Raw genomic sequence first — 24,393 nt, forward strand, 5'->3', positions numbered from 1 at the left:
GCATATAACTTTCATCAGGCAAATTTCTAGCTTCAAAATTTATTTGGCATCAAATGTGAGGAAGCATATTAAGGTAGCTAAGTTTATTCATCATTTATTCATAATTTTTGTCTGTTGTGATGTAGCCATTAGCTGTCTGTGTACTATATTAGCTGAATGCACAAGACAGTGCAAATAAAATCAGTGATAAGAATTTAAATACACGTAATGTTTAATGGCCATGATTACTTTTCAAATTAGATGTTACAAAAATCTCCAAAAGTGAATGACCTTTTGAGTGAGTGTGTTGAATTAATTGTAAATCATGGTTAGTGATGTTCTTACATGGGAGTCGATAAGTTATAATGATATACTGAGTAACAAGTAGGACTGTCAGTGAATTATTATTTAATCTAAATAATTACATGATTTGATCATTAATTAATCTAATTAGTTAAAAAAAATTATATCAATATTTGCTGGAGAAAAAAAACTCAATGCCCCAAATAAGTCAATATTGTATGTTTTAATTCACTCATCTTTAATTCAACACAATTTCTTATATTCTGTCTAGAATATATTTCTGGCCTCTGCATCACATCTGGTTCATTAAAGGAATACTCCACCCAAAAATTACAATTCTCTCATTTACTCACCCTCATGCCATCCCAGATGTATATCTTATATATATACATTATGTATAACAACTTTCTTCAGATCAACACAAATATTTTTAGTGCATATAATGCAAGTATACGGGACCACTTAAAAAACCACACAAAGTGAACACAATGGTAAAGTAAAATTTTTTTTTAAATAAATTAGTATTTGTATGTTTCTTACACACGCCAATTGTTCCAGTAGGGGTGATATGGGTTACTGTTGTCTTCTCTTTGTGTAGTTTTTGAAAAATCATCTTTGCACATGCCGTACACTTGCATTATATGCAGAAAGATCATTTTTTCTACAACTCTTAGTTCGTGTTCATCTGCAGAAAGAAACTCGTATACAGATGGGATGGCATTAAGGTGTAAAGAAATTTTTTTTGTGTTCCACTGTGCTGCATTTTAATTGTTGTTGTTGCAGATAGATGTGTTTGCCATTGCCACTGCGTTTTGTTTTCTCCCTTTAATCGAACCTTTATATGTCCGTCTGACAAAACATTTTATGCAGTTTATTTTTAAGCAATTTCACTTTGCATTGAGAAGATGGTTCAATATGATGAAACAAGAATCTCCTTCTTTTTTTTTTTTTTTTTTTGCTAGGTTACTTCTACTTTTTTAATACTTGAGCTTAATACTTGAATTTAAAGTTGTACTTTTTCACTTTTACTCAAGTATGTTTTTGACCAGACACTTGTAAATTTTTCACTGAGTCTCTGTACTTTCACTTGTGTGTAATTTTTGAGTAGCCTCAGAATAAAGACGCTGCCAGGCAACAAGTTTGTTGTAGTTACACCGCTGCGTCCATAGCAACGGAAGTGAGCTGCGGGTAATGCGTTGATTTCTGTGCTCTTTTGTGCTAAGCCGGTTTGATGATTTGCCATAACAATAAAGGCTGAAAAAATATACAAATTTAATTAGTCGGCGACAGTTTGTAAGTTTTAATAAAATGGAGATGACCGAGGAAGCGGTGAACAATGAGAGGTTGCAGGCTGCGGCGCGTTTTAAAGCTTTCATGATGAAGAACAGCACAAAAACAAACCTCAACCTGTAAGTTACATCATCACATTAGCCTCATAGAGTATTCTAGTCCAAGTATTATTTTTAAGTTATCATTAATTTATTATTAAAGCACCGTTATATATCTTAACTGGTCATATATAGAGGACATTTATTGGAAGACAATTAACATGTACAAGCTCGAAACACATTACCAATAAAAAAGTAAGTTATGATACGCGTGTTGTCACAATGGGAACATGCTGTTTATTAACACTTGAAAAACCCTATGGCAACATGCCCCGAACTTACATTTATCTTTGCACAGTTAATGCATTAAATCTAGCTTCGTTCTTTTGACGCTTGCCTTGATGTTTCCCAGTCTGCTTTTATTGTGTTCGCTATAGTTTACAAAAGCTATTGCAAAAATATAAGGATATTGCTTAAGTTTGGAGGAAAAATGTACAAAACGTGGCGTAAATTGGTTACAAACAGTGCGACAATGTTGTGCAAGGAGTCCCTCCACAGCGGCAGTTTAGCAAACAATTGTAATGACTAAAATGTCCTGATTTCTGGGGTCGGCAGGGACGGATTATGACTTGCAAAGGCCCCGGGGCCAATTATCTCCAAGGCCTCCCACCCCCATTTCTAGGGGCCCCAGGCTTGAAGGGTCCCTCCTTCCAGAACGCGTTTTCAAGGGGGCTCACAGCAACAACCTGCATTGGGCCTCGGATACCCCAGCTACAGCCCTGGTTCTATAAAAGATTTGGAGGCCTTCATATTTACAGGGCCCAATAGTAACAGGAGTGCCAGAGAGCCCTCATAGACCAAGAGCCTTGTTCAAGAGGCATTGTATAGGCTAAGGGACACATATATTCAAGCATAAATAAACATTTGTTTTCATTGTTGATGGGTTTTTCGTACCAAACTGGATCGCGCAACCTTAAAGCCCAGGGCCCCCCCGGGCTCCTGGTAATCAAGGGCCCCTGGGCACTGGCCCCATTGGCCCGGTCAGTAATCCATCCCTGGGGGTCGGTTGTATAAACTGTTTAGACTAGTCTTAAAAAGTTAGTCATCTAATTTTTTTTTTCTTCAAGACTGGTCATAACTTTTTTAATTCAGTTATGAAAGATAGATTGGTCTCATTTGTATTGGAAAAGTAAGACCGATTACACCTTGGCAACTGCTAGTTGGTCAAACTTGTGACAGTCTTAACATGGTGGCTAAGTTTATGCAACTGGCCCCTGATGCACTTGAACTTCTTCGTCCAGCTATGACCACCTCGTGCGACTGTTAACCAAAGTTATGGATGAGCGTCCAGAGAACGCAGTCGATGTGATAGAGGACATGAGTCGCGAGCTGAAAGGAAGTATCCTTCAGGAGAAGCAGGACACCTTGCGTGACAGTCCGTCCTCCTCCGCAGCTCTGTTCCTGGCCGAGCAACAGAAGGCGCTCTTCACGCGCGCGGCTGGTGATGAAGGTGATCACGAGGAAGATTTGGTAAGAGAGTATGTTGGTCCTGTTCCTGGGGCTCCATGTAATTTTTTTTTATTATTATTTTTTTTCAACCTTAAAACCTAACAACAAACCTTTGTGTGTGTGTGTGTGTGTGTGTGTGTGTGTGAAATACTTGAATGGGTGCTTGTACTACCTTTCTTTACAACAAACGCAGCTTGATTTGATGTTTCTTTATCTAATGCTATCATATTCAGAGATATTGGAGTGACTTAAAGGGATGGTTCATCCAAAAATTGAAATTCTGTCATAATTTACTGACCCATATCGTTCCATACCCTTAAGACTGGTCATTCTTTAAAACACAAATTAAGATATTTTAATGAAACCCGAGAGATTTCTGTCCCTCCACTGAAAGTCCAGGTAACCCTAGAAGATCCAAAAAGGTCATAAAGTCATAAATTAATCCATACAAACTGAGCTCTTTAATTCAAGTTTTGTGAAGAGATAGTTTCTTTACATGATGAATTGATTTCATTCAGGCTTTTATTAACATATAAACACACATGCATAAAGTGCATCACATATGGTAAACAGAAACTTTGAGCTTCTCTCTTTACGATATGTGATGTGTTCTATGTAGGTTCTATTAATGATCATTGTTTCATTGTAAATAAAAGCCCTAAATTAAATGTTAATCACAGAGCAATCATATCTCCTTACAAGACTTGGATTAAACCGCTCAATTCATATGGATTCAATTTATGACACCATATGTTGGATCTTATAAGCTTTGTTTAGCTGGACGTTCAATGGAGAGACAGAGACCACTCGAGTTTCATTAAAAACATTGTAATTTATGTTTCAAAGAGTGACCAAAGTCCTAACGGTTTGGAACAACATGAGGGTGAGTAAAAGATATTTGGGTGGACTCTATCTTTAAGGTTCAAATACTTTGACTTCAGGACAACTGTAGATGGCCAGTGCTGTGGTGCCTCCTATGGGCAGTTTAGTACAATACAACAGTTTCTGTAATACAGTGTTCTGTATCATTTCCAGGTGGAGTCTCCTTTACCGAATGTTGCAGAACTTGCGTTCTTCTTTGAGCAAGCTGGTGTGGGTCTGGGGAGAGAGGAGATGCAGAGAGTCTTTCTGGCTTTGAAACAGCTGGTGGACGCACAGTGTCTCCTGCGCTGTCGATTCTGGGGCAAGATCGTCGGCACACAGGGCAACTACCTGGTGGCTGAGGGGGAATTCAGAGAAGGTGAAGGAGAAGAGGAGGAGGGGACAGAACAGACACATGAGGATGAGGAGAGGGAGGAAGAGGACAAGGATGAAACGGAGCTTGTGGAAGCTGTAAGTCACAAAATAGCAACTGAAGAACAAATCTGCTTTAAATATCATACTTTTTGGAGTAAAGGTGCAGTCACAGTTACTGTTGCTCGATAAAATTCTGCTGCTGTTCTGATTTCATTCAGTAGGAATCTGTCCGATCTGGAGTTTCACATGAGGATGACAGATTTTCCTATGCAGATTTTGCTCATTTTCAAGTTCACAGGAATTTGCAGAGCTGAACAGAAGAAAGCTGCTTGGCATGAAAGTGAAAAGTCTTTTACTTTACTTGCAGGCTGATCCGACTCCCAAATCAACATACAAGCCACCTCCGCCAGTGCCAAAGGAAGAAAATCACACCGGTGTCAACAAATACACTTATTTTGTGTGTCAAGAGCCCGGCATGCCATGGGTCAGACTGCCAATGGTCACCCCCGCTCAGATTACAGTAGCCCGGCAGATCCGAGGGTTCTTCACAGGCAGGCTTGATGCTCCTGTTGTAAGTTATCCTCCCTTTCCTGGCAATGAGACCAACTACCTGCGTGCCCAGATCGCACGGATCTCAGCGGGCACGCACGTCAGCCCTCTGGGATTCTATCAGTTTGGGGAGGATGAAGGCGAGGATGATGGACTGCGAGACAGCTATGAGGAAAATCCTAACTTTGAGGGCATCCATGTAAATGAGATGGCTGAGTCTCTAAATCTATGGGTCCATCATATACAGCATATACTTACACAGGTAAGAAACAGACAGCCTGCTGGGAATTAATCTGCTTTAAAATGTCTGTGTGGATCATACGTCTGTTATCGGACTCTTGTGCATATAAAAATGTAACTGAATTATTACAATTAAAGTAACAGTCCACCGAAAATTAAAATTCTGCCATTATTATCACCCTCATGTCATTCCAAACCTGTATGACTTACTTTCTTCTGTGGAACACAAAACAAGATGTTTTCAAGAATGTTGGTTTCCAAACAGTTTTGGTTCCCATTGACTTCCATTGTATTTTTTGTCACGTAATGCAAGTCAATAGTAACCAAAACTGTTTAGTTACCAACATTACTAAAAATATCAACAAAGAAAAGTCATACAGGTTTGGAATGGTATGAAGGTGAGTAAATAATGGCCGAATTTTCATTTTTGGGTGGACTATCACTTCTGATTTCCTAGTGGCACACTAAAGCAAAAAATACGAATAACCGTATTTTTGGGGGGAGAAAATGTGCACAGTACTGTACATGTGTGAATGTTAGGGCCGCTGTGTGTGGGTAAACGTAACTAAGAAGTCTGCGGATGACGTGGATGAAGATGCCGAGGTGGAAGAGAGGGAGGAGGAACCTGATGAGCTGGAGCCGGAAGTCGGGCCTCCTCTACTGACACCTGTGTCTGAGGATGCGAGTCAGTCACACTGCATAACATTTACATTAAACACCTCCAGCACAGTTTAAATGTTGAACTCTAATGCAGAATATGTTCTGCCCACAGAGATGAATGACACCCCACCTTGGAGCTCAATGATCTCCACTAACCTCATTCCTCAGTTTTCCATCGCTGTGCTGCGCTCCAACCTCTGGCCTGGATCTTATGCTTATGCTAGTGGCAGGTAAGAACCTTGCTTTTCAAAATTTACTGTCTGTTCAACAATTTCCATCAAACTGATACGTTTTCTGCTGAGGCAAACCATTCTTCTGTTCTCTCTCAGGAAGTTTGGAAACATATACATTGGTTGGGGGATGAAATATATTGGAGAGGCATACACCCCAACCATTCTCCCACCACCCCAAAATGAGTACCCCAGTGGGCCTGAAATCACAGAGGCCCTGGACCCCAGTTTGGAGGAAGAGCAGGCTTTGAAAGCTGCCCTGGAGGAGCAGACGGCAGCCCTGGATGAGACAGAGGATCTGGAAGATGAGGAGGAGGATGATTGAAACAGACAAAAATAAACCTGCTTTAGAAGGTGTGTTGATGGTCAGATTCTTAAAGTTTTATATGTGCAGTTCCTTAAACAATCCATTTCGATCTAAACACTGTCTTTGTATGTATGCCCACATCGTTGAAATATTAAAACTCAACAAAAATGGAGGGAATCAAATAATTTATTAGCTTTTTTAATTTAACATAGATTTTGATGAATTAATGCATGCTTCCACTGCTTGCCTCCGAACATTATACTTTGTGTTACACTTCATTAAGATTATTCTGCCATGCTTTTTCCATGCTCAAGTTCCTGTATTGGTTCACGACTAGTCATAAGCATCTGAACATGTAGGTAGATGAAACTGTCAACACAAAAAGCACTGAATTGCAAAATGTAATAACTTAATAAATAAGAAGCCTAATAATTCAAGTTTATTTTAGATAACAAACATGACTTTAATTTATGAGCCTATTGTAATACATCAATAAATTAAACTCAGCTGATATTAGCTTAAAAGAAGAACTAAAACATTTTCATGCCAAGCGGGTTCCTCGGGTATTTCATTTACTATACATGATAAACAAATTGCACAATTAACCAGTCCACCTTCAGACAGAGTGGAAAGAAGACTGATTAATCCTCACATCCTAGAGTCCTGCGAAATACATTACCATCATGCAGATTCACTCTTCTTGTGTTGGTTCAAAAAAACAAAATCATTTAAGCTAAATGTTTTATCATTTTTTTTTAAATGTTATTTCATTTAAGATCTAACTGAAGGAAATTACTTCTTGATTATTTTCTCCACAGAGGAAAACGAAGATAGCAATTAGTACTGTTTCAGCTGATTCAAGCTGATCATCACAGTTATAGAATTTTGCACAAATCTAGAATTATCTTCACTAATAAATACTACTAATAAATATTGACACATACAAGCCTTGTGACTTGGTCAGTAACAAATGAAAATCAAATGATTATTTATAACCATTAATAAAAGAATAATAAATAAAGCTGGTGTTGATAAAAAATACTGAAGCTGCACAAGCATGAATGCAAATGGTAACGGATAAAATAATCAGATTTACGAGGAGTTGCATTTACAACAAAGGAACGTTGTGATCATAGCTTGTAACATAAATTCTACCCAGTGTCATTCTAGAAGACTTCACAGTGTTCTTTGGGATAAAAGTTCAATTTATTTAGTAGGATTTGGGATTTGTATAATGCGCACGTGACCTTCATTTTCACATATGTGACCCTGGACCACAAAACCAGTCATAAGGGTCCATTTTTCGAAATTGAGATTTATAAATCATCTGAAAGCTGAATAAATAAGCTTTCCATTGATGTATGGTTTGTTAGGATAGGACAATATTTGGCTGAGATACAACTATTTGAATATCTGGAATCTGAGGGTGCTAAAAAAATAAAAACATTGAGAAAATCGCCTTTAAAGTTGTCCAAATGAAGTTCTTAGCAATGCATATTACTAATCAAAAATTTATTTTTGATATATTTACAGTAGGAAATTTACTAAATATCTTCATGGAACATAATCTTTACTTAATATCCTAATGATTTTTGGCATAAGAGAAAAATCAATAATTTTGACCCATACAATGTATTTTTGGCTATTGCTACGAATATACCCCAGAGACTTAAGACTGGTTTTGTGGTCCAGAGTCACATATATGAATAAATAATAACCATGGTAAGAAAGGAATCACTGTTAAGTGAGAGGAAGAACGGGAGAATGGGAAATGAGCTTGGAATCATGACTTCACATTAGCGAAGGTCATTCTCCTCGTCCTGAATGGTCTTCTTGATTCTTAGTAACATAGTGGTCTGCCACTGATCAAGTCGGGTGATGGAGTCAAATTCCCTTACCTAATGAAATAAAAGAAATCCAGAATTTAGACGGAGTAATTCATGAATGAACTACCACAGTTAAAATGTGTGCAGTGAATTATGAAACAATATTACTAAGAGAACTTACTGCATCAGCATATGCATCAATATTCTGCTCTTCATGTGCATCAAGAAGTTTCTGTTTAGTGAGAAATGCAGAAATTTAAATTGTGATTGATTACTTTTTATAAAGTCTCACAAAATGTTCAAGGACTCTGAACTACATTTCAAAAGTTTGGGGTTGGTAAGATTTTTATGTAAAGTAATTAATACTTTTATTCAGCAAGGAACCATTAAATTTATCAAAAGTATCAGTAAAGACTCACATTATTACAAAAAATCTATTGCAACTTAAATAATACTGAAAAAACTGTAATGGTTTCCACCTAAAATATTAAGTAGCACAACTGTTTTCAACACTGATAATAATAAGAAATGTTTCTTGAGCAGCAAATCAGCATTGAATGATTTCTGAAGGATCATGTGACACTGAAGACTGGAGAAATTCAGCTTGGCCATCACAGGAATAAATCAATTTTAAAGGGGTCATATGATGCTGCTAAAAAGAACATTATTTGGTGTAATGAAATGTGTTTATGCGGTTTAAAGTTAAAAAAACACATTATTTTCCACATACTGTACATTATTGTTTCTCCTCTATGCCCCGCCTTTTTGAAACGCATCGATTTTTACAAAGCTCATCGGTCTGAAAAAGCGAGGTGTGCTGTCTTCTTTATGCACCAAGAGCTTGTAACACTCCAAAGAGAAAGGAAAATTTGAAATTGCATCATATGACCCCTTTAAAATACATTAAAATAGAAAACAGTTATTTTACATTATAATAATGTTTCACAATATTACTGTTTTTTTACTGCATTGAAAAAATCTTACCAACTCCAACCTTTCAAATGGTAGTGTATAAAATACAAAACAATAAGACAATAAATAGAGACAATTAGGCACAGATTTGTGCAGTACATCCACCTTCAGTCTCAATGGATGTTAACCATGAACCTGAGATCACAATTCTGTTCTATAGAAGAATCTTTAAGTAACTAAATGTATTGGCAAGAAAGACTCCAACCTTAAGAAGTTTGCACTCCCTAGCATCTGAAAAGGCTGGATACATTTCTTCATACTTCTGTACAGCCAGCTATTGAAGAGAACAAGGGTTAAATAAAGAGAAAGCGCAAAGTTACAAGTCATTGTAAATGTTTTCAGACTGGGAAGAGAGTAAATCAGTCACCTGGCAGTTGAGCATATCCACACAGAAGTGACACAGAGCTGCTTTGAAGAAATGGTCTTTAGCACCATACCTCAGCAAAGTAGTGTCCATGGAGTAAGACCCAATCTGAGCAGACAACATGCCAATCAACATGAAGGATGAATGAGACAAATGAACACAGGTTTTCGACAGAAGATCAAATCACACAGACCTGCTCAAATATTTCAATGGATTTCTGGTACTGCTCCATATGAACATTTTAGGTTGCCACTTTGAGAAGACATTTGTTGGCTGCACTAAAGAGAGTGAGAGAGTTCATTTAGTTTAATAATACTAAATTCAATCATTTAATTACAACACAGCTTTTGTGCTCAAACCTAAATTGTTCTACAACACTTATCAACACTGATAAAGGCTGTATCCGAAATCGCCCCCTATACCCTCATTCATTAGTCCACTCATTCAGTTCACTTGAAGGCGTGAATGAAAACGAGTGAGTGAATTCAGACACTGAGTGCACCGGAAGGACTGCCGCTTTAGCATAGTTTGCTTGCTGTAATAATAATTTGAAACAGGCAGGTCCAGTAGTAAGATTAAAGAAATTATCTTGAACTCTGTCACGGAAATTATGTATAAACCCTAGTTAAACAATTTAATAGTCAATTCACAATGAATTTGTACACGTGTTGTATTACGCTGTATTACGCCATGGACGAGTGCGTTGTAAAATGAATGGATTCAGCTGCGGGCGCCATCTTCTGGCGAGACAGACGCGGGAATAGACTCTATGCAAGATTGCTTCCGCGTTTGGTCTCAACCAGCTCAGTTACATCCGGTGCAGTGCCGGAAGCCGTTTTCGCTATTGGTGATAACTGTGTGAAAATGGCACAGGAGAGGATGACATACACTCGCTGTTTACAAGAGCTTCCCCGGATTACCGTAAATGACGTTAATCGTATCGTGAGGCAATCAGCTGTTACACCCAACAGTAAAGAGAAGGGCTTCAAATGATATATTTCGAGTTACATCGACAATTTTGAGGGTGAGTATTCTCATGCAATATACGAATAACGATTCTAGCTGTCTCCGTTTCTCACAGTTCATACCTGTCTTTGCATTATTTGTATTTATTTATTTGGCGCGCGACTCTCACAGTGCATTATGGGTTATCTCTAGCCGTTGAGTGTACATCGGTTGTACACTCGTTTTTGCGGTGCATTGTGGGTTTGAATGAGTGCACTCGAGAATGCCCACTATGGTTTCGGACACCACTTAAAATGGCTGACCCTCAATTAGTACCCTATTTGAGGGTATAGGGGGCGATTTCGGATACAGCCAAAGAGTACCTGGTGGACTCCTCCCCTTTGTAATAATCTGCTGCCTGTTCATAATGAGAAATGGCCTGTAAACAAATAAACATAAGTATTCTGGGCACAAATAATAGCAATTTAACAATTAATTGTTTCTCTTTCACTCTTTCAGAAAGGGCTCTTATTTTGGTCATTATGGTATCATCGGGATGCATTAAAAACACTACTTTTCAAATTTAAACACTTTTTTTTTTTTTTTACTAAACATTACTACAAAGCAAAATAACTGTTTTCTATTTTAATGTATTTTAAAATGTGATGTGCAAAGCTACATTTTCAGCAGCCACTACTCCAGTCTTCAGCATCACATGATCCTTCAGAAATCAGTCTAATATGCTGATTAACTGCTCAAGAAACATGTATTATTATTATCAATGTTGAAAACAGTTGTGCTGCTTTCTGGAAACCCTAATTATGTCAGCACTCTGTGATGAACAGTAACTTAAGAGCATTTATTTGAAATAGAAATATTTTGTAATAAACATATTTACTTTTATTTTTAATCAATTTAATGCATCCTTTTCTGAATAAAAGTATTAATTTCATATCGTCATATCTGACCCCAAACGTTTGAGAGGCAGTGTATTTTTATACTCGTACTGTCGATATTGATCTGAGCCACTTATTGATAAATGTGTACGTTTACATAAATAGATCACTTCCCACTTACTTTATCTATGTCCAGTAACTCAGATTCATAGATTTCAGCAATTGATATGTGGTGTTTCGCTGCAATGTTGAAACGTCCCTGTGGAAACAGATTTGTAAGAAAAAAATCCCTAATCAGAAAAGTGTATTAACCATGTTGAATTGTATTTGAATGCTTAAATAAGACTTAATATTTCTCACCATGTCTGTGTAGATGTCAATGGCCTGACAGAAACAGCTCATGGCCTCTGTGTAGAAAAGTTGCAGAAAAGCCATAATAGAATTCCTTCTTTTGAATTACAGACACGCTACATAATGAGATTTTTATTGCTCATAATGTAAACAATGTGAGTTGTACCTTGAGGATCAGCCTTTTTGAATGCATTGCCAGCATCAAGAAAGTTTATGGCTGCGTTGTGCTTGCTTTGCACCTGTAAATGCAGCTGTGCAGCTTTGCAGAAGGCATCTCCTGCAACTTAAATAGAGGAACAAAGCAGCAATACAAATGACACGTGCTTATTGAACACCCTCGTATTATGGTGCAAAAAAGTTGCTGTGTGTCGTACCACTCCAGTTCTTTGCCATCTTGAACATGTTGGCAGCTCTCACGTACAAGTCACAGGCCTCCTCGACCTTGGAGGAACTCCTAGAATTAACAAAAGCAAGGGGGAGGTTTGTTGGCTTGCCCACCGCCAATAAACGTTACAAGAAGAAGAAGGGGGAGGTTCATTCATTTCACAGAAACCGATAGGAGGCGCTATTAGCTGCGTTCGGCTGCACTCGCACAACGTGTTTCCACTGATATGGCCAACATGAAGCAAGAGGAGTCGGAAATCAGTGCAAAAACACAGGCCCGCTATTGCTCCGTAGCCTGGAAGTACTACATCAAAAATGAGAGCAGTGCCACTGTTTACTGCAGGTTGTGTAAGACGAACTTTAAGTTCTCTTCGAATACAGCCAACATGATAAAACACCTCAGAGTGAAACATCGACTCAACATACCCACTGTATCCAACGGCGGCGAGAGACTATGCACGGAAGAGCCCAACAAAGGCAGCATAGGTGAGTTTCAAAAGTGTTAAATCGATGCAAAATAAGCTGCATGTCTTAGTGCGCATTAGTGTTGAGTCGCGTATGAATGAAGGCGAGATGAAAACGCTACATTAAGCGCACACAACTCTGTTTATTATGACGCTTTATACGTGCAATGCGATGCTACTCGGCTAACTAGCTGATTTCACTTTTGTGCCATCTGGAAAAATAAACTCTGGTAGATTTAAGCCAGCTAAATGCGAACAACATTGTATTACAAATAATGCACTTACGAAAGTATTGCTTCTCGATTATATTTGTTAATTCAAATTATATTTTAACATTGCTTGTTACAAACGAATTGTATTTGATACTTAGTATTTTTGTTCAATTGTGATGTTCAAGATTTGCACATTCAATATCGCAGAGGTGCAAAAACATCATTAATGGATTTACCCAAAAAACGACCCGAATAACGAATGTGACGTTTTCATTTTTTTGTCTGCCTCAGCCATGATGGCCATAGCTTCCTTTTCTTTTCCAGAATAATCCATTTTGTTGGATTAAATTTGAGCCTGACTGTAGGGAATGATATCCAAGCAATATCCCATTCACATCGCCTGAAATGAAGTTATTTGTTTTATTGACACATCATGCGGAAATCGGAAGTAAATTCGCTAAGACTTTGGGGATTGTTGCAAAATAGTTGTTTTCAGAATAACCGAATTGTGGTTTTTACATTACTACTTATTAGTAGTTATCAGTTAATAATTGCATATTTACAATTATGTAACAATCATATATCATAAATACACGAGCAGAGTCGAGCAGTTATGATATATAAACGCGACTGATGTACATTTTTCGTTTCTGTTGTCTGTGTACAACTTACCCTAGTTCCCTAGCGGCCACCGCGCCGAGCACATCCAGTGTGCAGGTCACAAACGAGCGGAGGGTGTGCAGGAATTGAGATTTTTTTAAATATGTTATTAGTAAGGTATTATGTATTTTGCGACGAGAAAATTAATTAGTTATATAAGTCAGCATTGCGGAAGCGTGTACTATTTATTGGTGGTAACACACGAGCTGGAAGCGGATGAAACCGTAATGGCCCTTGTGCTCGCCCGGAAGAACATCCAGTGACGTTTGATGTAAATAATAGCGGAATTGTTTCATTAGTATCATTATGCATGGTTATTGTTCTCTGGATAAACGCTCTTGTAACGAGCAAGAGAGAGCGCTATACCTCACATGGAGTTAGTCTCTTAATACAAATCTTATTATTTGTTCTAAATATTCCCGCGATAAACAAAAAAAATATTTGATTGTTCCGCTGTGTGACATGCTATATTTACCACCGTTTTCTGGTATAATTATTATTTAAACAGTTTTATCAAGTAATAATAATAATAATAACAACGTAAGATACTACGTGGATGGTATATTTGTAGTTTTTAAATAATTTCACACTGCCGGTGGACCTTTTGATATAAATGGTAAATAAGACAAAAGGTGATGAACTCATGAAATAGTGTCAAGTTACAGAATAAAAAAAAATTAACCTTTTCCTCATACAATTGCGCTTTTATAGCATTTCACTGTGTTGCATTTTGGATGCATTTAGGTTATGTGACAGTGTTCTACAACTGACCACATCTGAGATAAAACAAATAGTGGACTAGTATTTTAGCTATTTGGATTAAAAACAAAACAAACTATATTTGTTAGCTATATTTTAAAGCTATATTTTAGCTCTGAGTATGTCACAGCATTAAAAAAAATGTTACAATTAAGTCAGAATATAAACAAGAAGACAGTGCTGATAATGCTATTTCTTTAGATTTACAAAGATTGTGTACAGCACTGGGGTTTCTGTACAATTGTGACATTTTGTTGACCCCAGTAAACAAGTTTGCAAGGACCACATTCTAACCATGGACTTATTTCTATGAAAACATATGTTATAAAAACTCTTGAGATTCATCACATTAAGGAAGGATTAAAGATTTTTTTCATTACAAAGTAAATTTAATTGTAAGTGTGCTAGTTAGCATAATTACATAAGTTCCTGTGTAATCATGTTGTACTTAAATGACATACACTCAAAAAAAGTAATTGTTTTAATTTCTCTTTCACCACAGACATGGATCTCCCACCTCAAATGCATCCTGGAAGTCACAACGGTCAAATTCTTCGTCGGAGAATGCAGCGTTTTTTGCCATTTTCTGATCGCCGCACGTCAAAAGTGTGGAACCACTACACACAGTTAAGTCTGTATCGTGTTGAGTGCAACCACTGTAAAAGGCAGCTTTCCTTTCACAACAGCACTACTTCCATGAGAGAACACTTAGGACGCAAACACAGCATTCGGGATGGAGCAGTTCCCCCTCACAACGCAGCAGGCATCCCCACTCCTGCAGCATTGCATTCTCACATTCAGACCTCTTTACATGGTAACAGATGTAACACCACAGGCAATGCTCCATTTCAACCAGTGCTACCTGTTACTGTCAAAGAGGAGCAGGAAGAAATACTGCCAGCTGAGATGGCGGAGACCAAACCTGCCCGGACAACATATGCCCCTGATTGTGCAGCAGGAAGTGGTGCTTCCAGTTCAAATGCCATTGTGCACCAAGAAACAGATTTGGGCTGCCTAATGTATAATTTTCCTGCAGGGGAGATGAGCAGCACTGCTGGAGGCAGCAGCATCCGCAGTGGCACAAAGGCCTGCAGCAACAAGCGAGCAGAGGTGTTGACTGATCTTATCTTGGAAATGGTCTTCAGAGACCTTCAGCCGTTGTCTGTGGTGGAAGAAAGGGGGTTCAAGCTTTTACTGAGTTGCCTAGAGCCTAACTACCCTGTGCCTTCTCCATCTCTGCTTGGCAGTCTACTTTGGCATCGCTACCACATCCTCAAGCAATGCCTTCAGCAGCATCTACAGACCAGTTTAGCTTCTCACTGTCTGACCCTCTGCACCGAATACTGGCGTTCCATAGATGGGTGTGGGGTTGATGGGGATGGTCAGTATTACCTTACAGTCAGTGCGCATTTTGTCGACTCTCACTGGCGCCTGGCTCGTTGTGTGCTCGAGACCCGACCGATAGCAGAATTCAAAGGAAACCCTTCTGAGAGAGGGCAAGCGAGCTTTGCGGACACCTTGAGAGCAGTCCTCTCCGAGTTCCAGCTTCCAGAGAACTTTGTTTTCTGTGTCGTGCATGACACCCCCAGTGGATCGGAGTCCAGAGGGCAGGAGAATATGGCCATTGATCAGGAATATCAGCAAGAATTTGCTGGACCCAGCCATCCTCCTCCGGGTAATCTTCCAGAGGGATGGGCACCACTGCTTTGTGCTGGACAAGCCCTGAAACTCTGTGTCCAGGAAGGACTTTGTGTGGAGACTGTCAGACAAGGTCTGGCAGATGCTCGTGCCATCGTCCTACATTTCCAGCATGATGTGAATGCTTCTACAGCACTGAGCCAGAAAGCAAAGGCTGTTAATAAAGAGTCCGCATGCCTGGTCTTGAACAATCCAGGACGCTGGACCACTGCCATTGAGATGTGTGAGAGTCTGCTGGAGCTCAAGTGGGTAATAAGCTCTGTCCTAGAGGAGCAAAAAGTAGCAACAAATCTGGCAGATCACCAGTGGCGTCTTATACATGAATTGGTTCCCGTGCTCAAAACGGTTCGCATTGCAGCATCATTTTTGAGCGAGGATATCAATGGACCCATTTCAGCCCTAATGCCGTGCCTGCAAGGAGTGTCTCGGCTCCTGGGACAGAAAATTGCAGAATGCACCTGTCCAGTGGTTAGGGGAGTTATGGAGAGAATTCGTGCTGGTATGGACAAACGCTGGAGTCTGAGTGATGAAGATGCTCTTTTGGACTGCCCTGCCATATTGTCCTCATTTCTGGACCCGCGTTTTAAAGAGTTGCGGTTTCTCAGCCCACATGCTCGCAGCAAGTTGCACGACAAAGTGAAAGAGCTGCTATCTGTTCAGGCTTTCACAAGTAACGAAGGAATGAATGGAGAGAGGAGACAAAGCATGGTAATGGAAGAGCCTGTGGATGAACGTAGAGAACCTGCAGATTTTGGATTGAATGATTCCTTGCCAATTCCTGCAATGGCTTTAGATTCTCCAGAATCGGTTGGATCGGCGGAGGAAGGTGACAGCGTTGAGCTGCAGCCGAGCGAGCCATCTGTTGCCGTATCGTCTCCAGAACAGGTAAATGAAAACACGCTTGAGGTTGGATCACCTTTCAAGAATGCCAGTGACCGTAAAAAACGTTCTAGCAGGACCAGTATGACCTCGCCGCTGAGAGGAGATTTACAGCTCACGCCTCGTATACGGACGAGTCCTCTCCCGCAGAGCATGTACGATATTCTTCTGGGCGAGGATCCTACTGAGCGAATGCCAGAGATTCACCAGCAGCTGGAGAATTACATAGCAGAGCCACTTTGCAGACGGAGTCTCTCGCCCCTGCAATGGTGGCACAACAAGGAGCATCGCTTTCCTGCTGTGGCCAGACTGGCACGGAAATACTTGTCCATACCTGCAACTTCTGTGTCCGCCAATCGAGCCTTTGCCCCTAGGGAGTCCCCAGTGACCCAAAGAAGGGCCACACTGGGGTCTAAACACCTTGACCACATTTTGTTTCTTCATCAGAACACTGACTATGTGGATCTGCTTAAAGGTGGCTCCTCTGCACGTGAAATTGAGCAGTGGAACAGTGTCAGTGGAAACCAAAGCAGAGAAAGTCTTTACCAGACTCTAGTGTCTTATGAAAGTAAGGTTCGTGTGTCTGAGGAAGAGTCATGATCACTGTTTATGTACATATGTACAAAGTCACGTTAAAGGGGTAATTCATCCAAAAATATAAACTCTGTCATCATTTACCCTCAATTTACTCACCCTATAGAAAAAATACTATGGAAGTCAATGGGGACCACAACTGTTTCGTTAAAGGGATAGTTCACCCAAAAATTGTTATTAATGTCATTAATTACTCACCCTCATGTCGTTCCAAACCCGTAAGACCTCCGTTCATGTTCGGAACACAAATTAAGATATTTTTGATTAATTCTAAGAGCTCTCTGACCAGTGTTAATTTTGACAGCAAATTTTGATTTAGTTTGTCATATTTTAGTCATCTGAATTGTGTGTGTGGGGGGGGGGGGGACTATCCCTTTAACAGGTTTTTTTTTTTTGTCACATCCCACAATAAGCTCCTTTAGTTACTTAGTTATTTTAGACACAAGGGTTACGATAAATACAGTTATACTGCTATGTAAATAGGTTTTGAAAACGCATTCCTTTTACAAGGAATTTGTGACACTCATTTAATATAGTCTTTGGTCTCTACGAGGTCTGAGGATTCGTTTAGTCATTGTCTTGTGACTAATGTAGATACTGTTTTACTAAATTTGGCCTAAATCTGTTTTACTATATTCTTAACTTGTATCTGATGCATTACACAATTACGCAATATGAGCAACCATGCTGCTGTTCTGAATATCAGCACGGCTGTGATTTGGTCATAGAAAATCAGGCCAACTTGATCTCTGCATACTCTGTTATGGAACACCGCAAATCAAATTTGGTCAATCAATTTCCAGGCCAGAAAGTAACTGTTGTATTATTGATTCATTCAGCATATACTGTTAGTGTTACAATATTATTGTTACTTTACACCGTGTTGTAGGCATTACATGGAATGCACTGTCAACCTCATGCATGCATTTGAATGTTATTACTTCCTCCTCTATATTTATGGGGGATATGTACATTCAAATGAGGTGTTAGTTATCTTTTTCATACTTGCAACAGTAGAAATGTACAATGTATTCTATCGGTAGCATGTTCAGATTAAAGTGTTCTATGAAATATTCTGGAGTCTGGGAATTACCAATGGAAAATTGTGTTTTTCAGTTCTCATTTATTTTGTATAACATATTTAACAATACTAGTAAAACATTTGTTCTATTAGAACAACAAAGGAAGGCTTGGACAACCAAACACCTTATAGTAATATCAAAAACAGCAAACATGTTATGCATTGACATTGTGTTATACATGGACATCATCAGTTTTTTTTAATGGAATAAGATAAAACTGCATTTTAATAACCTTATTATAGGTTAAACGGATTGTAGATAATAAATGGAAAAAGGAAAATCTGTAGAATTGTCAAACTATGTAGGTTTGTAATGATTGGTAGTGACATAAATCTGAACTGAGAGAACATTTTGAACCTAAACTTGTCAAACAGTTGAACAAACATCGAAAATAAAAACCAAGAAACCTTTTTCTGAAACCCTGTCATGTTAAATTCACCAGTCTGGTACATTTTAAAAACATCAAATACTATTAACTTTAGCGCCTTGTGCACTTCTCAAATTTTGAACAACAAAAACTACTTAAAGTTGGCTATTCTTTTGATGACAACTTTATTTTGGATAAAATGTATGCCTAATTTCAAGGTCCATATTAATTGCTAGACAATGAGTTGATTATTTACTGTAGTCTAAAACACACTTCAGCACTTCATAAAGGATTTTTATAAAATACTGATTGGAATTAAGTTCACTTTAGTCTTCTGCTCTGACCTGTGTCCTTGCTTGCCAACCACCATCTGGAGTTTCTATCCTCACTGAGGGGGAATAGTGGCTCTTCACACCTCTGGATTTAAAGGTCAAATTAATTTTGATGTGTCATTTTAAAATTTGCTAATATTTATTCATGGAATTAAAGTGTTTTGTTGATTGTTTCATGTCATCGCTAAAGACTAAGTGACAGGATAGTCATAAATGTATTATTTTTAGCTTAATTTCACAAAATGAAATATTTTCTGAGTGTGTTATACATGTATGTGTGTATATATATATATATGTGTGTGTGTCTCTAACCTGGCACACACCTCACTTTGAGCAGCTGTTGTCTTCTGTCCAGTGTTCCCATTTATCTGTTCAGGCTTGTGCTCTTGTGAGTATTTGAATGCCTTTAGGAAAATAGCAGTACATGACAGATTTAATCAATGTTTTTAGATGTATATTCAGATGTAATAACCGATCTTGTGTCCATTCACTGAAATGAAACTTACAGAGATCTCTCCACCTTCATCCTTTTTATTTGTGGCTCGGACACATTGCTTGAACTTTTTCAGCTTCTTCATGTTATAGTAATATTCCACACACTGGGCTATTGATTTTGTCTGCAACTACATAGCACACGTCAATTTAGTATATTTAGAGACTCAATTTTGTAGGCATGTAATAACCATAGACCTTTCTTCAGGTGTTTAATCAAAAACCCATGCAAAAATTACGAAATAAGTAGTTTCATTCCTTCAGAATTCTATAGGGATTTAAACAAACAACAAAGTATTGCTTATCAGTATATTATTCATCCATTATCATTTCTATTATGGATCTGAATAATACATCAAATGTGTGCTATTATTATTCAAACCTATTAAATGTATGATTTCCACCAGTATATGGTGAAATGGGAAAAGTCCCATAGATTAACATTGAGTGAGGGACACCGCTTACCACACACACACAAAAAAAAACCTAATTCATTTTGAAATAACTTTTTTCTGAACTTTCATACCACATTATGAATCTGTTGAAAGTCCTTGTCATGTTCAACCAGAGCTTTCTTGAACACTTTCATCTCTTGCGCTGTCCAGTGGTCTGACCCTGCCGATTACAATGAGCGACATCGTTTATGAAGGACTTATGAATGCTTTATGTATTTGGATATACAGTAAAGAGTTTGTACCTGTGTAGTGGTAATCATTCAGAGGGTGCCAGGAGGTCCGAAAATCTCCTCTCATTAAGAGTAAATCCAGTGCTGCCTGATAGTTGAATAAGTGAGCTGTATTAAACAAATATCTATAAATGACACACTCAGTATGATGAATAAGCTCACCATTATGTTTCCTTGAACTTCATGAAGGCAGTGGAGAGCGAATTCAATGTTGGTGCCTCCTCCTGGTAGCAAACTGGAACAGCACATGTCTAACAGCTCTTTGACTGGAGCACAGAAAGGACCAAGTGTGATCATTTTTAACCCTTTACACATGCTTAAAGAATAAAAGGCAGCAAGTTGTAAAATTGCAACTTTATGTAACATTTTAATGTATGGTGATTAGATTTTGGCGAAACTTGGGCACATCCAGTGGTTTAAACGGTGGTTCTCGATCATTTTGACTCCACAAATTTTTTGCCCCCCTTTATTTAAACTATTTTTTTGAGTAAGAGTGTGTGTTGGTGTGTTTACCCCTCTGTTGTGTTTCTGTGTTAGTAGAGAGATCTTTCCAAGGAGTCCAGACAAGTTGAGCGGGGTGTTCTTCATACAGCATGTACAGCGTGTCCCGCACTGGGGGGATCTCTGCTTGAAACCGTGAACCTACATTTATCCTTCTAAATGACACAAGAAACTGCCATTAACACAGAAGGAAATGGACAGTCTTGTAAATAAGAGAAATGTAAACAAAAGCATGATCATCTGTATACAGGTAATTCATTATAAATTCTAACTGTAATAATCTTGGTGGACTAACTAAAAACTTTAATTTAATACGAATTAATTTATTACAGACTCACGGCTGTATGTTGATGGCTGTGTTGTCGATTGGGAAGGAGACACCATCTGTGGGGTTTCAAAGTTAAAATGATTTGGCAAGAAATTGGAGCTACAATAAAAAGCATTTACATTATTTTTCTCAGTTCTGTACAAAAGTTAACTCAATCAGTAAATATAGGTTCAGACATCGAGTCAAAGCTGAAATCTTGGGTTTAGTGCTCACCAAAGGTGCAGGGTAGAGATGAGCATGGCTGATGTTGCGGTAGGCTTTTAGAATAGAGGCCTGTCCCAGAACGGAGAGGGCTCAGCATAGGCTGAGGGGTGTATGGAGGGGGATGAAAACTAGGGCTCAGCGGGTGGTCTGCCAGATAGTTTGGCGAGCGCAGCTGGCTGGGGTAAACGCCTATGCCACAGCTTCTCTGCAAACCCTGGGTTTCCTTATTTTCGGTGCATTTTGGGGAAGATAAACGAGGCAGAGGTGGACTGGGGATGATGAGGAAGTTTAAAGGGTGACAAGACCTCTTAGATGCACCTTTACGAGTCTGTGACCTCTTGGCCTAGGGAAGACAGAAACTTTGAACAATGATAACAAGTCATCTTGGCATATCCAATGTATATTGGTACAACATTACTTGTGTGGAAGCTTGGGGGCCTAAAACGTTTGTCGCAGAGGCTGGGACAGACACAGGCATGATCAAGGGGGACAGGTTTATCCCTTTGGACTTTTGTCCTGAAGCCCCCTTCTGTCCATCATCCTGTGATTAAAAAATAGTTAAGTTTCAATTTAAGTATTGTGCTTGTCACAATAATACTTGAGTTAATGTTAGCACCAGTGTGGAGGTGGATGCTTGTGAATCATGTTCCTCCTTTGTTCCAACAGCTTCTTGAGAGCATGAGGGCTGCGACTGAGCTCTACGGACAGATGAAGTTCTTTTATATGTTCTACAGGGAAACAAACCAGAGTGAACTCAACTGATTTTTCATAGACCTGCTGATTCTGAATATCTTTGTGAAGATCTTGTGTAAGGTCTGCTAGCAAACATACCTCAGTGGAAGCAGCTCTTTAAAGGAATAGTTTCTCAGAAAATTTCGGCATTAATTACTAACTTTCATGCCGCATAGCCGAGGTAGCTTGCATGGTGTTAAATCATAAACAAACAAACTTTCATTCCACTCTTTTCTAGTGACTAGCAGCTGTCAAGCTCCAAAACGGACAAAAAAAGCTCTATAAAAGTACCATAAAAGACTGAATTGCAATAGTTAGGGTTCCCACAGTTGTGGAAACCACAAAATAACAGCAAATTATACAATTGTGATTTCAATTATGAAAAAATCATTCAAATCCAAAAGTATCTTTTGATATATATTTTTCTACTTTTTCAGTGTTCTAAAATGTTACATATAACTACTATATAAATTCATATTTGCCCTCAAGTCAGAGTGATAATTTTCTAACCTGCAACCAGCGTTTGGTTCCTCTCCTGTTGATTTCAAAATGGGCTCCTACACGATGAAATGTAAAACACTGATTATCAAAACACTGATTATGATGGCATATGAAAAAGTGCAATGTTGTGTACCTTTTGTAAAAACTGTTTTCCGAGGTAAGTGCTGAAGGATGCAAGTGCCACTTGACTTGGTGAGACAAGGTAGGAAGAGCGTGGTCGTGAACGTTTATGACAAGTGGGCTGAGGAACAGGCAGTGGAGGAGTTGGAACATCAGACAGGACGTCCTTAGAGCAGGACTTCCTCTTCCTACTGTTGGGCAATGTTGCAGGAGGAGAATCAAGTACAGGATCGGCAAGATTACAGTCAAAATCACTCTTTGGTTCAGGGTATAATACAGCAGGATAACTGAAACTGGAAAAGGTGCGCCGTCGCTTTAACTTGCTCGGAGGTCTGGGCTCCTTCTGACTGTGTTTCAGCAGTATGGGACAATGCTGTTTGGAGCAAACTGAAGCTTGTGGCCTCACAGGGCAACTCACGCTGGTGGTAGGTGCCTCTCTGTTAGGCTGAAATGAGAGCATCTCTTTCAATTCTTCTGGGTAAGATTCAGGAAAATCAAGATAGGTTTCTAAAACATGGACATCAAATGGGTTCCGTGAAACCACTGGATTTTCTTCGATACCCAGGGTCCACTGGGTGGAGTTTAGCATCTTATTGTTTTCTTCGACCTTATAAGAGTCACTGGCAGACGCTAAAGTCCAGCTTTCTTGACATGTTGAATTTTTAACCTGAGAGGGATGGGCATCTTCTGCATGGCGCCCCATCCCAAGATCTCCTGTGTCATAAGAACCGAAAAGTTTTCCAGAATAACTGGGATTCTTTCGCACAGGAGCTGAAACAGGCTTTGGTTGAGAGGTAAAGAGGTAGTCAGAAGCAGTTAGATTAACCGTTGGCTCCCACGCTGAGGCCGGCAGGTCATAGTTGGAAGAGAGTCTAGAGGAGGAAGGAGACGTGAGGTGGACTCCGTGTCGAGAGGCACAGTGATGTTTTAGGGAGGTCTTGTCATCGTAAGTTTTGTGGCAGCCAGACTGTGTGCAGTTATAGCTCTTTCTCTTGTGGTGGGTCATCATGTGAGAAATGCTGCAAAGAAAAAAGAAGGCAATGACACTGACACAGTTATAAAATGTGACCCTGGAGCACAAAACCAGTCTTAAGTCGCTGGGGTATATTTGTAGCAATAGCCAAAAATACATTGTATGGGTCAAAATTATTGATTTTTCTTTTATGCCAAAAATCATTAGGACATTAAGTAAAGATCATGTTCCATGAAGATATTTTGTAAATTTCCTACTGTAAATATATCAAAACTTAATTTTTGATTAGTAATATGCATTGCTAAGAACTTCATTTGGGCAACTTTAAAGGTGATTTTCTCAATATTTTGATTTTTTTGCACCCTCAGATTCCAGATTTTCAAATAGTTGTATCTCGGCCAGATATTGTCCTATCATAAAAAACCATACATCAGTGGAAGGCTTATTTATTCAGCTTTCAGATTATGTATCAATCTCATTTTAAAAAATATTGACCCTTATGACTGGTTTTGTGGTCCAGGGTCAGATATGTCAAAAACAGCATTTTATGTTTTTACAGACAGTTTAGGAAATATTCAGTAAATTTACACTGGTTGCCATAGTAAGCAGGGCTCAAAAATGGATGGCCCCTTCACTCGAGGCCAGTTTGAGTGTGGTTTGGGTCAATTTTGTACATCTATGTACATCTTGCACATCTTCATTTTGTACCTTGCAAACATAAACCTTTGGTT

General features: G+C 38.9%; 3 protein-coding genes and 1 pseudogene across 5 annotated transcripts; 2 read left to right on the plus strand and 2 right to left on the minus strand.

The window, feature by feature from the left end:
- Nucleotides 1–1,590: 1,590 nt before the first annotated feature.
- On the plus strand, nt 1,591–6,359 carry rsph4a (radial spoke head component 4A). The gene is made up of 7 exons (XM_016482450.1): nt 1,591–1,691; nt 2,912–3,140; nt 4,155–4,451; nt 4,723–5,166; nt 5,685–5,829; nt 5,917–6,034; nt 6,134–6,359. Exons 1-7 carry the CDS (start codon nt 1,591–1,593, stop codon nt 6,357–6,359), a joined length of 1,560 nt encoding a protein of 519 aa, XP_016337936.1.
- Nucleotides 6,360–8,016: 1,657 nt separating this feature from the next.
- LOC107685754 (alpha-soluble NSF attachment protein-like) lies at nt 8,017–13,152 on the minus strand (annotated as a pseudogene).
- LOC107685711 (uncharacterized) lies at nt 12,116–17,452 on the plus strand. Of its 2 annotated transcripts, none has more exons than XM_016482405.1 (2): nt 12,116–12,565; nt 14,677–17,452. In XM_016482405.1, the coding sequence occupies exons 1-2, from the start codon at nt 12,307–12,309 to the stop codon at nt 17,349–17,351; spliced, it is 2,934 nt and encodes a 977-aa protein (XP_016337891.1). In that variant the 5' UTR covers nt 12,116–12,306; the 3' UTR covers nt 17,352–17,452. The 2 variants fall into 2 exon arrangements, with proteins under 2 accessions (XP_016337891.1, XP_016337901.1); XM_016482415.1 differs by lacking the exon at nt 12,116–12,565 and adding an exon at nt 13,582–13,686.
- Nucleotides 17,453–17,734: 282 nt separating this feature from the next.
- On the minus strand, nt 17,735–23,479 carry znf541 (zinc finger protein 541). Of its 2 annotated transcripts, none has more exons than XM_016482432.1 (13): nt 22,703–23,479; nt 22,579–22,625; nt 21,953–22,034; nt 21,755–21,877; nt 21,346–21,679; nt 21,143–21,188; nt 20,817–20,959; nt 20,466–20,569; nt 20,316–20,391; nt 20,145–20,233; nt 19,633–19,749; nt 19,450–19,530; nt 17,735–19,211 (listed from the first exon to the last, which is right to left on the minus strand). In XM_016482432.1, the coding sequence occupies exons 1-13, from the start codon at nt 23,390–23,392 to the stop codon at nt 19,116–19,118; spliced, it is 2,028 nt and encodes a 675-aa protein (XP_016337918.1). In that variant the 5' UTR covers nt 23,393–23,479; the 3' UTR covers nt 17,735–19,115. The 2 variants fall into 2 exon arrangements, with proteins under 2 accessions (XP_016337918.1, XP_016337909.1); XM_016482423.1 differs by having other exon boundaries at nt 21,953–22,064.
- Between the last annotated feature and the right edge of the window lie 914 nt (nt 23,480–24,393).

Source organism: Sinocyclocheilus anshuiensis, unplaced genomic scaffold, assembly GCF_001515605.1.
Source record: "Sinocyclocheilus anshuiensis isolate Anshui unplaced genomic scaffold, SAMN03320099.WGS_v1.1 scaffold705, whole genome shotgun sequence".
In the NCBI taxonomy this organism is placed as follows: Eukaryota; Metazoa; Chordata; class Actinopteri; order Cypriniformes; family Cyprinidae; genus Sinocyclocheilus; species Sinocyclocheilus anshuiensis.

Excerpts from the sequence above, each read along its gene's own strand:
- znf541 (XM_016482423.1), bottom strand. The coding sequence starts at position 23,392 with ATGGGGCGCCATGCAGAAGATGCCCATCCCTCTCAGGTTAAAAATTCA. Across the intron at positions 20,960-21,142 it reads ACAGCCATCAACATACAGCC|AAGGATAAATGTAGGTTCAC; the intron begins GTGAGTCTGTAA and ends TGTGTCATTTAG. Across the intron at positions 19,212-19,449 it reads CAACAGCTGCTCAAAGTGAG|AGGTGTGAAGAGCCACTATT; the intron begins GTGTGTGCCAGG and ends CTTTAAATCCAG.
- LOC107685711 (XM_016482405.1), top strand. The coding sequence starts at position 12,307 with ATGGCCAACATGAAGCAAGAGGAGTCGGAAATCAGTGCAAAAACACAG. Across the intron at positions 12,566-14,676 it reads GCCCAACAAAGGCAGCATAG|ACATGGATCTCCCACCTCAA; the intron begins GTGAGTTTCAAA and ends CTTTCACCACAG.
- rsph4a (XM_016482450.1), top strand. The coding sequence starts at position 1,591 with ATGGAGATGACCGAGGAAGCGGTGAACAATGAGAGGTTGCAGGCTGCG. Across the intron at positions 1,692-2,911 it reads ACAAAAACAAACCTCAACCT|CTATGACCACCTCGTGCGAC; the intron begins GTAAGTTACATC and ends TTCTTCGTCCAG. Across the intron at positions 3,141-4,154 it reads GTGATCACGAGGAAGATTTG|GTGGAGTCTCCTTTACCGAA; the intron begins GTAAGAGAGTAT and ends TATCATTTCCAG.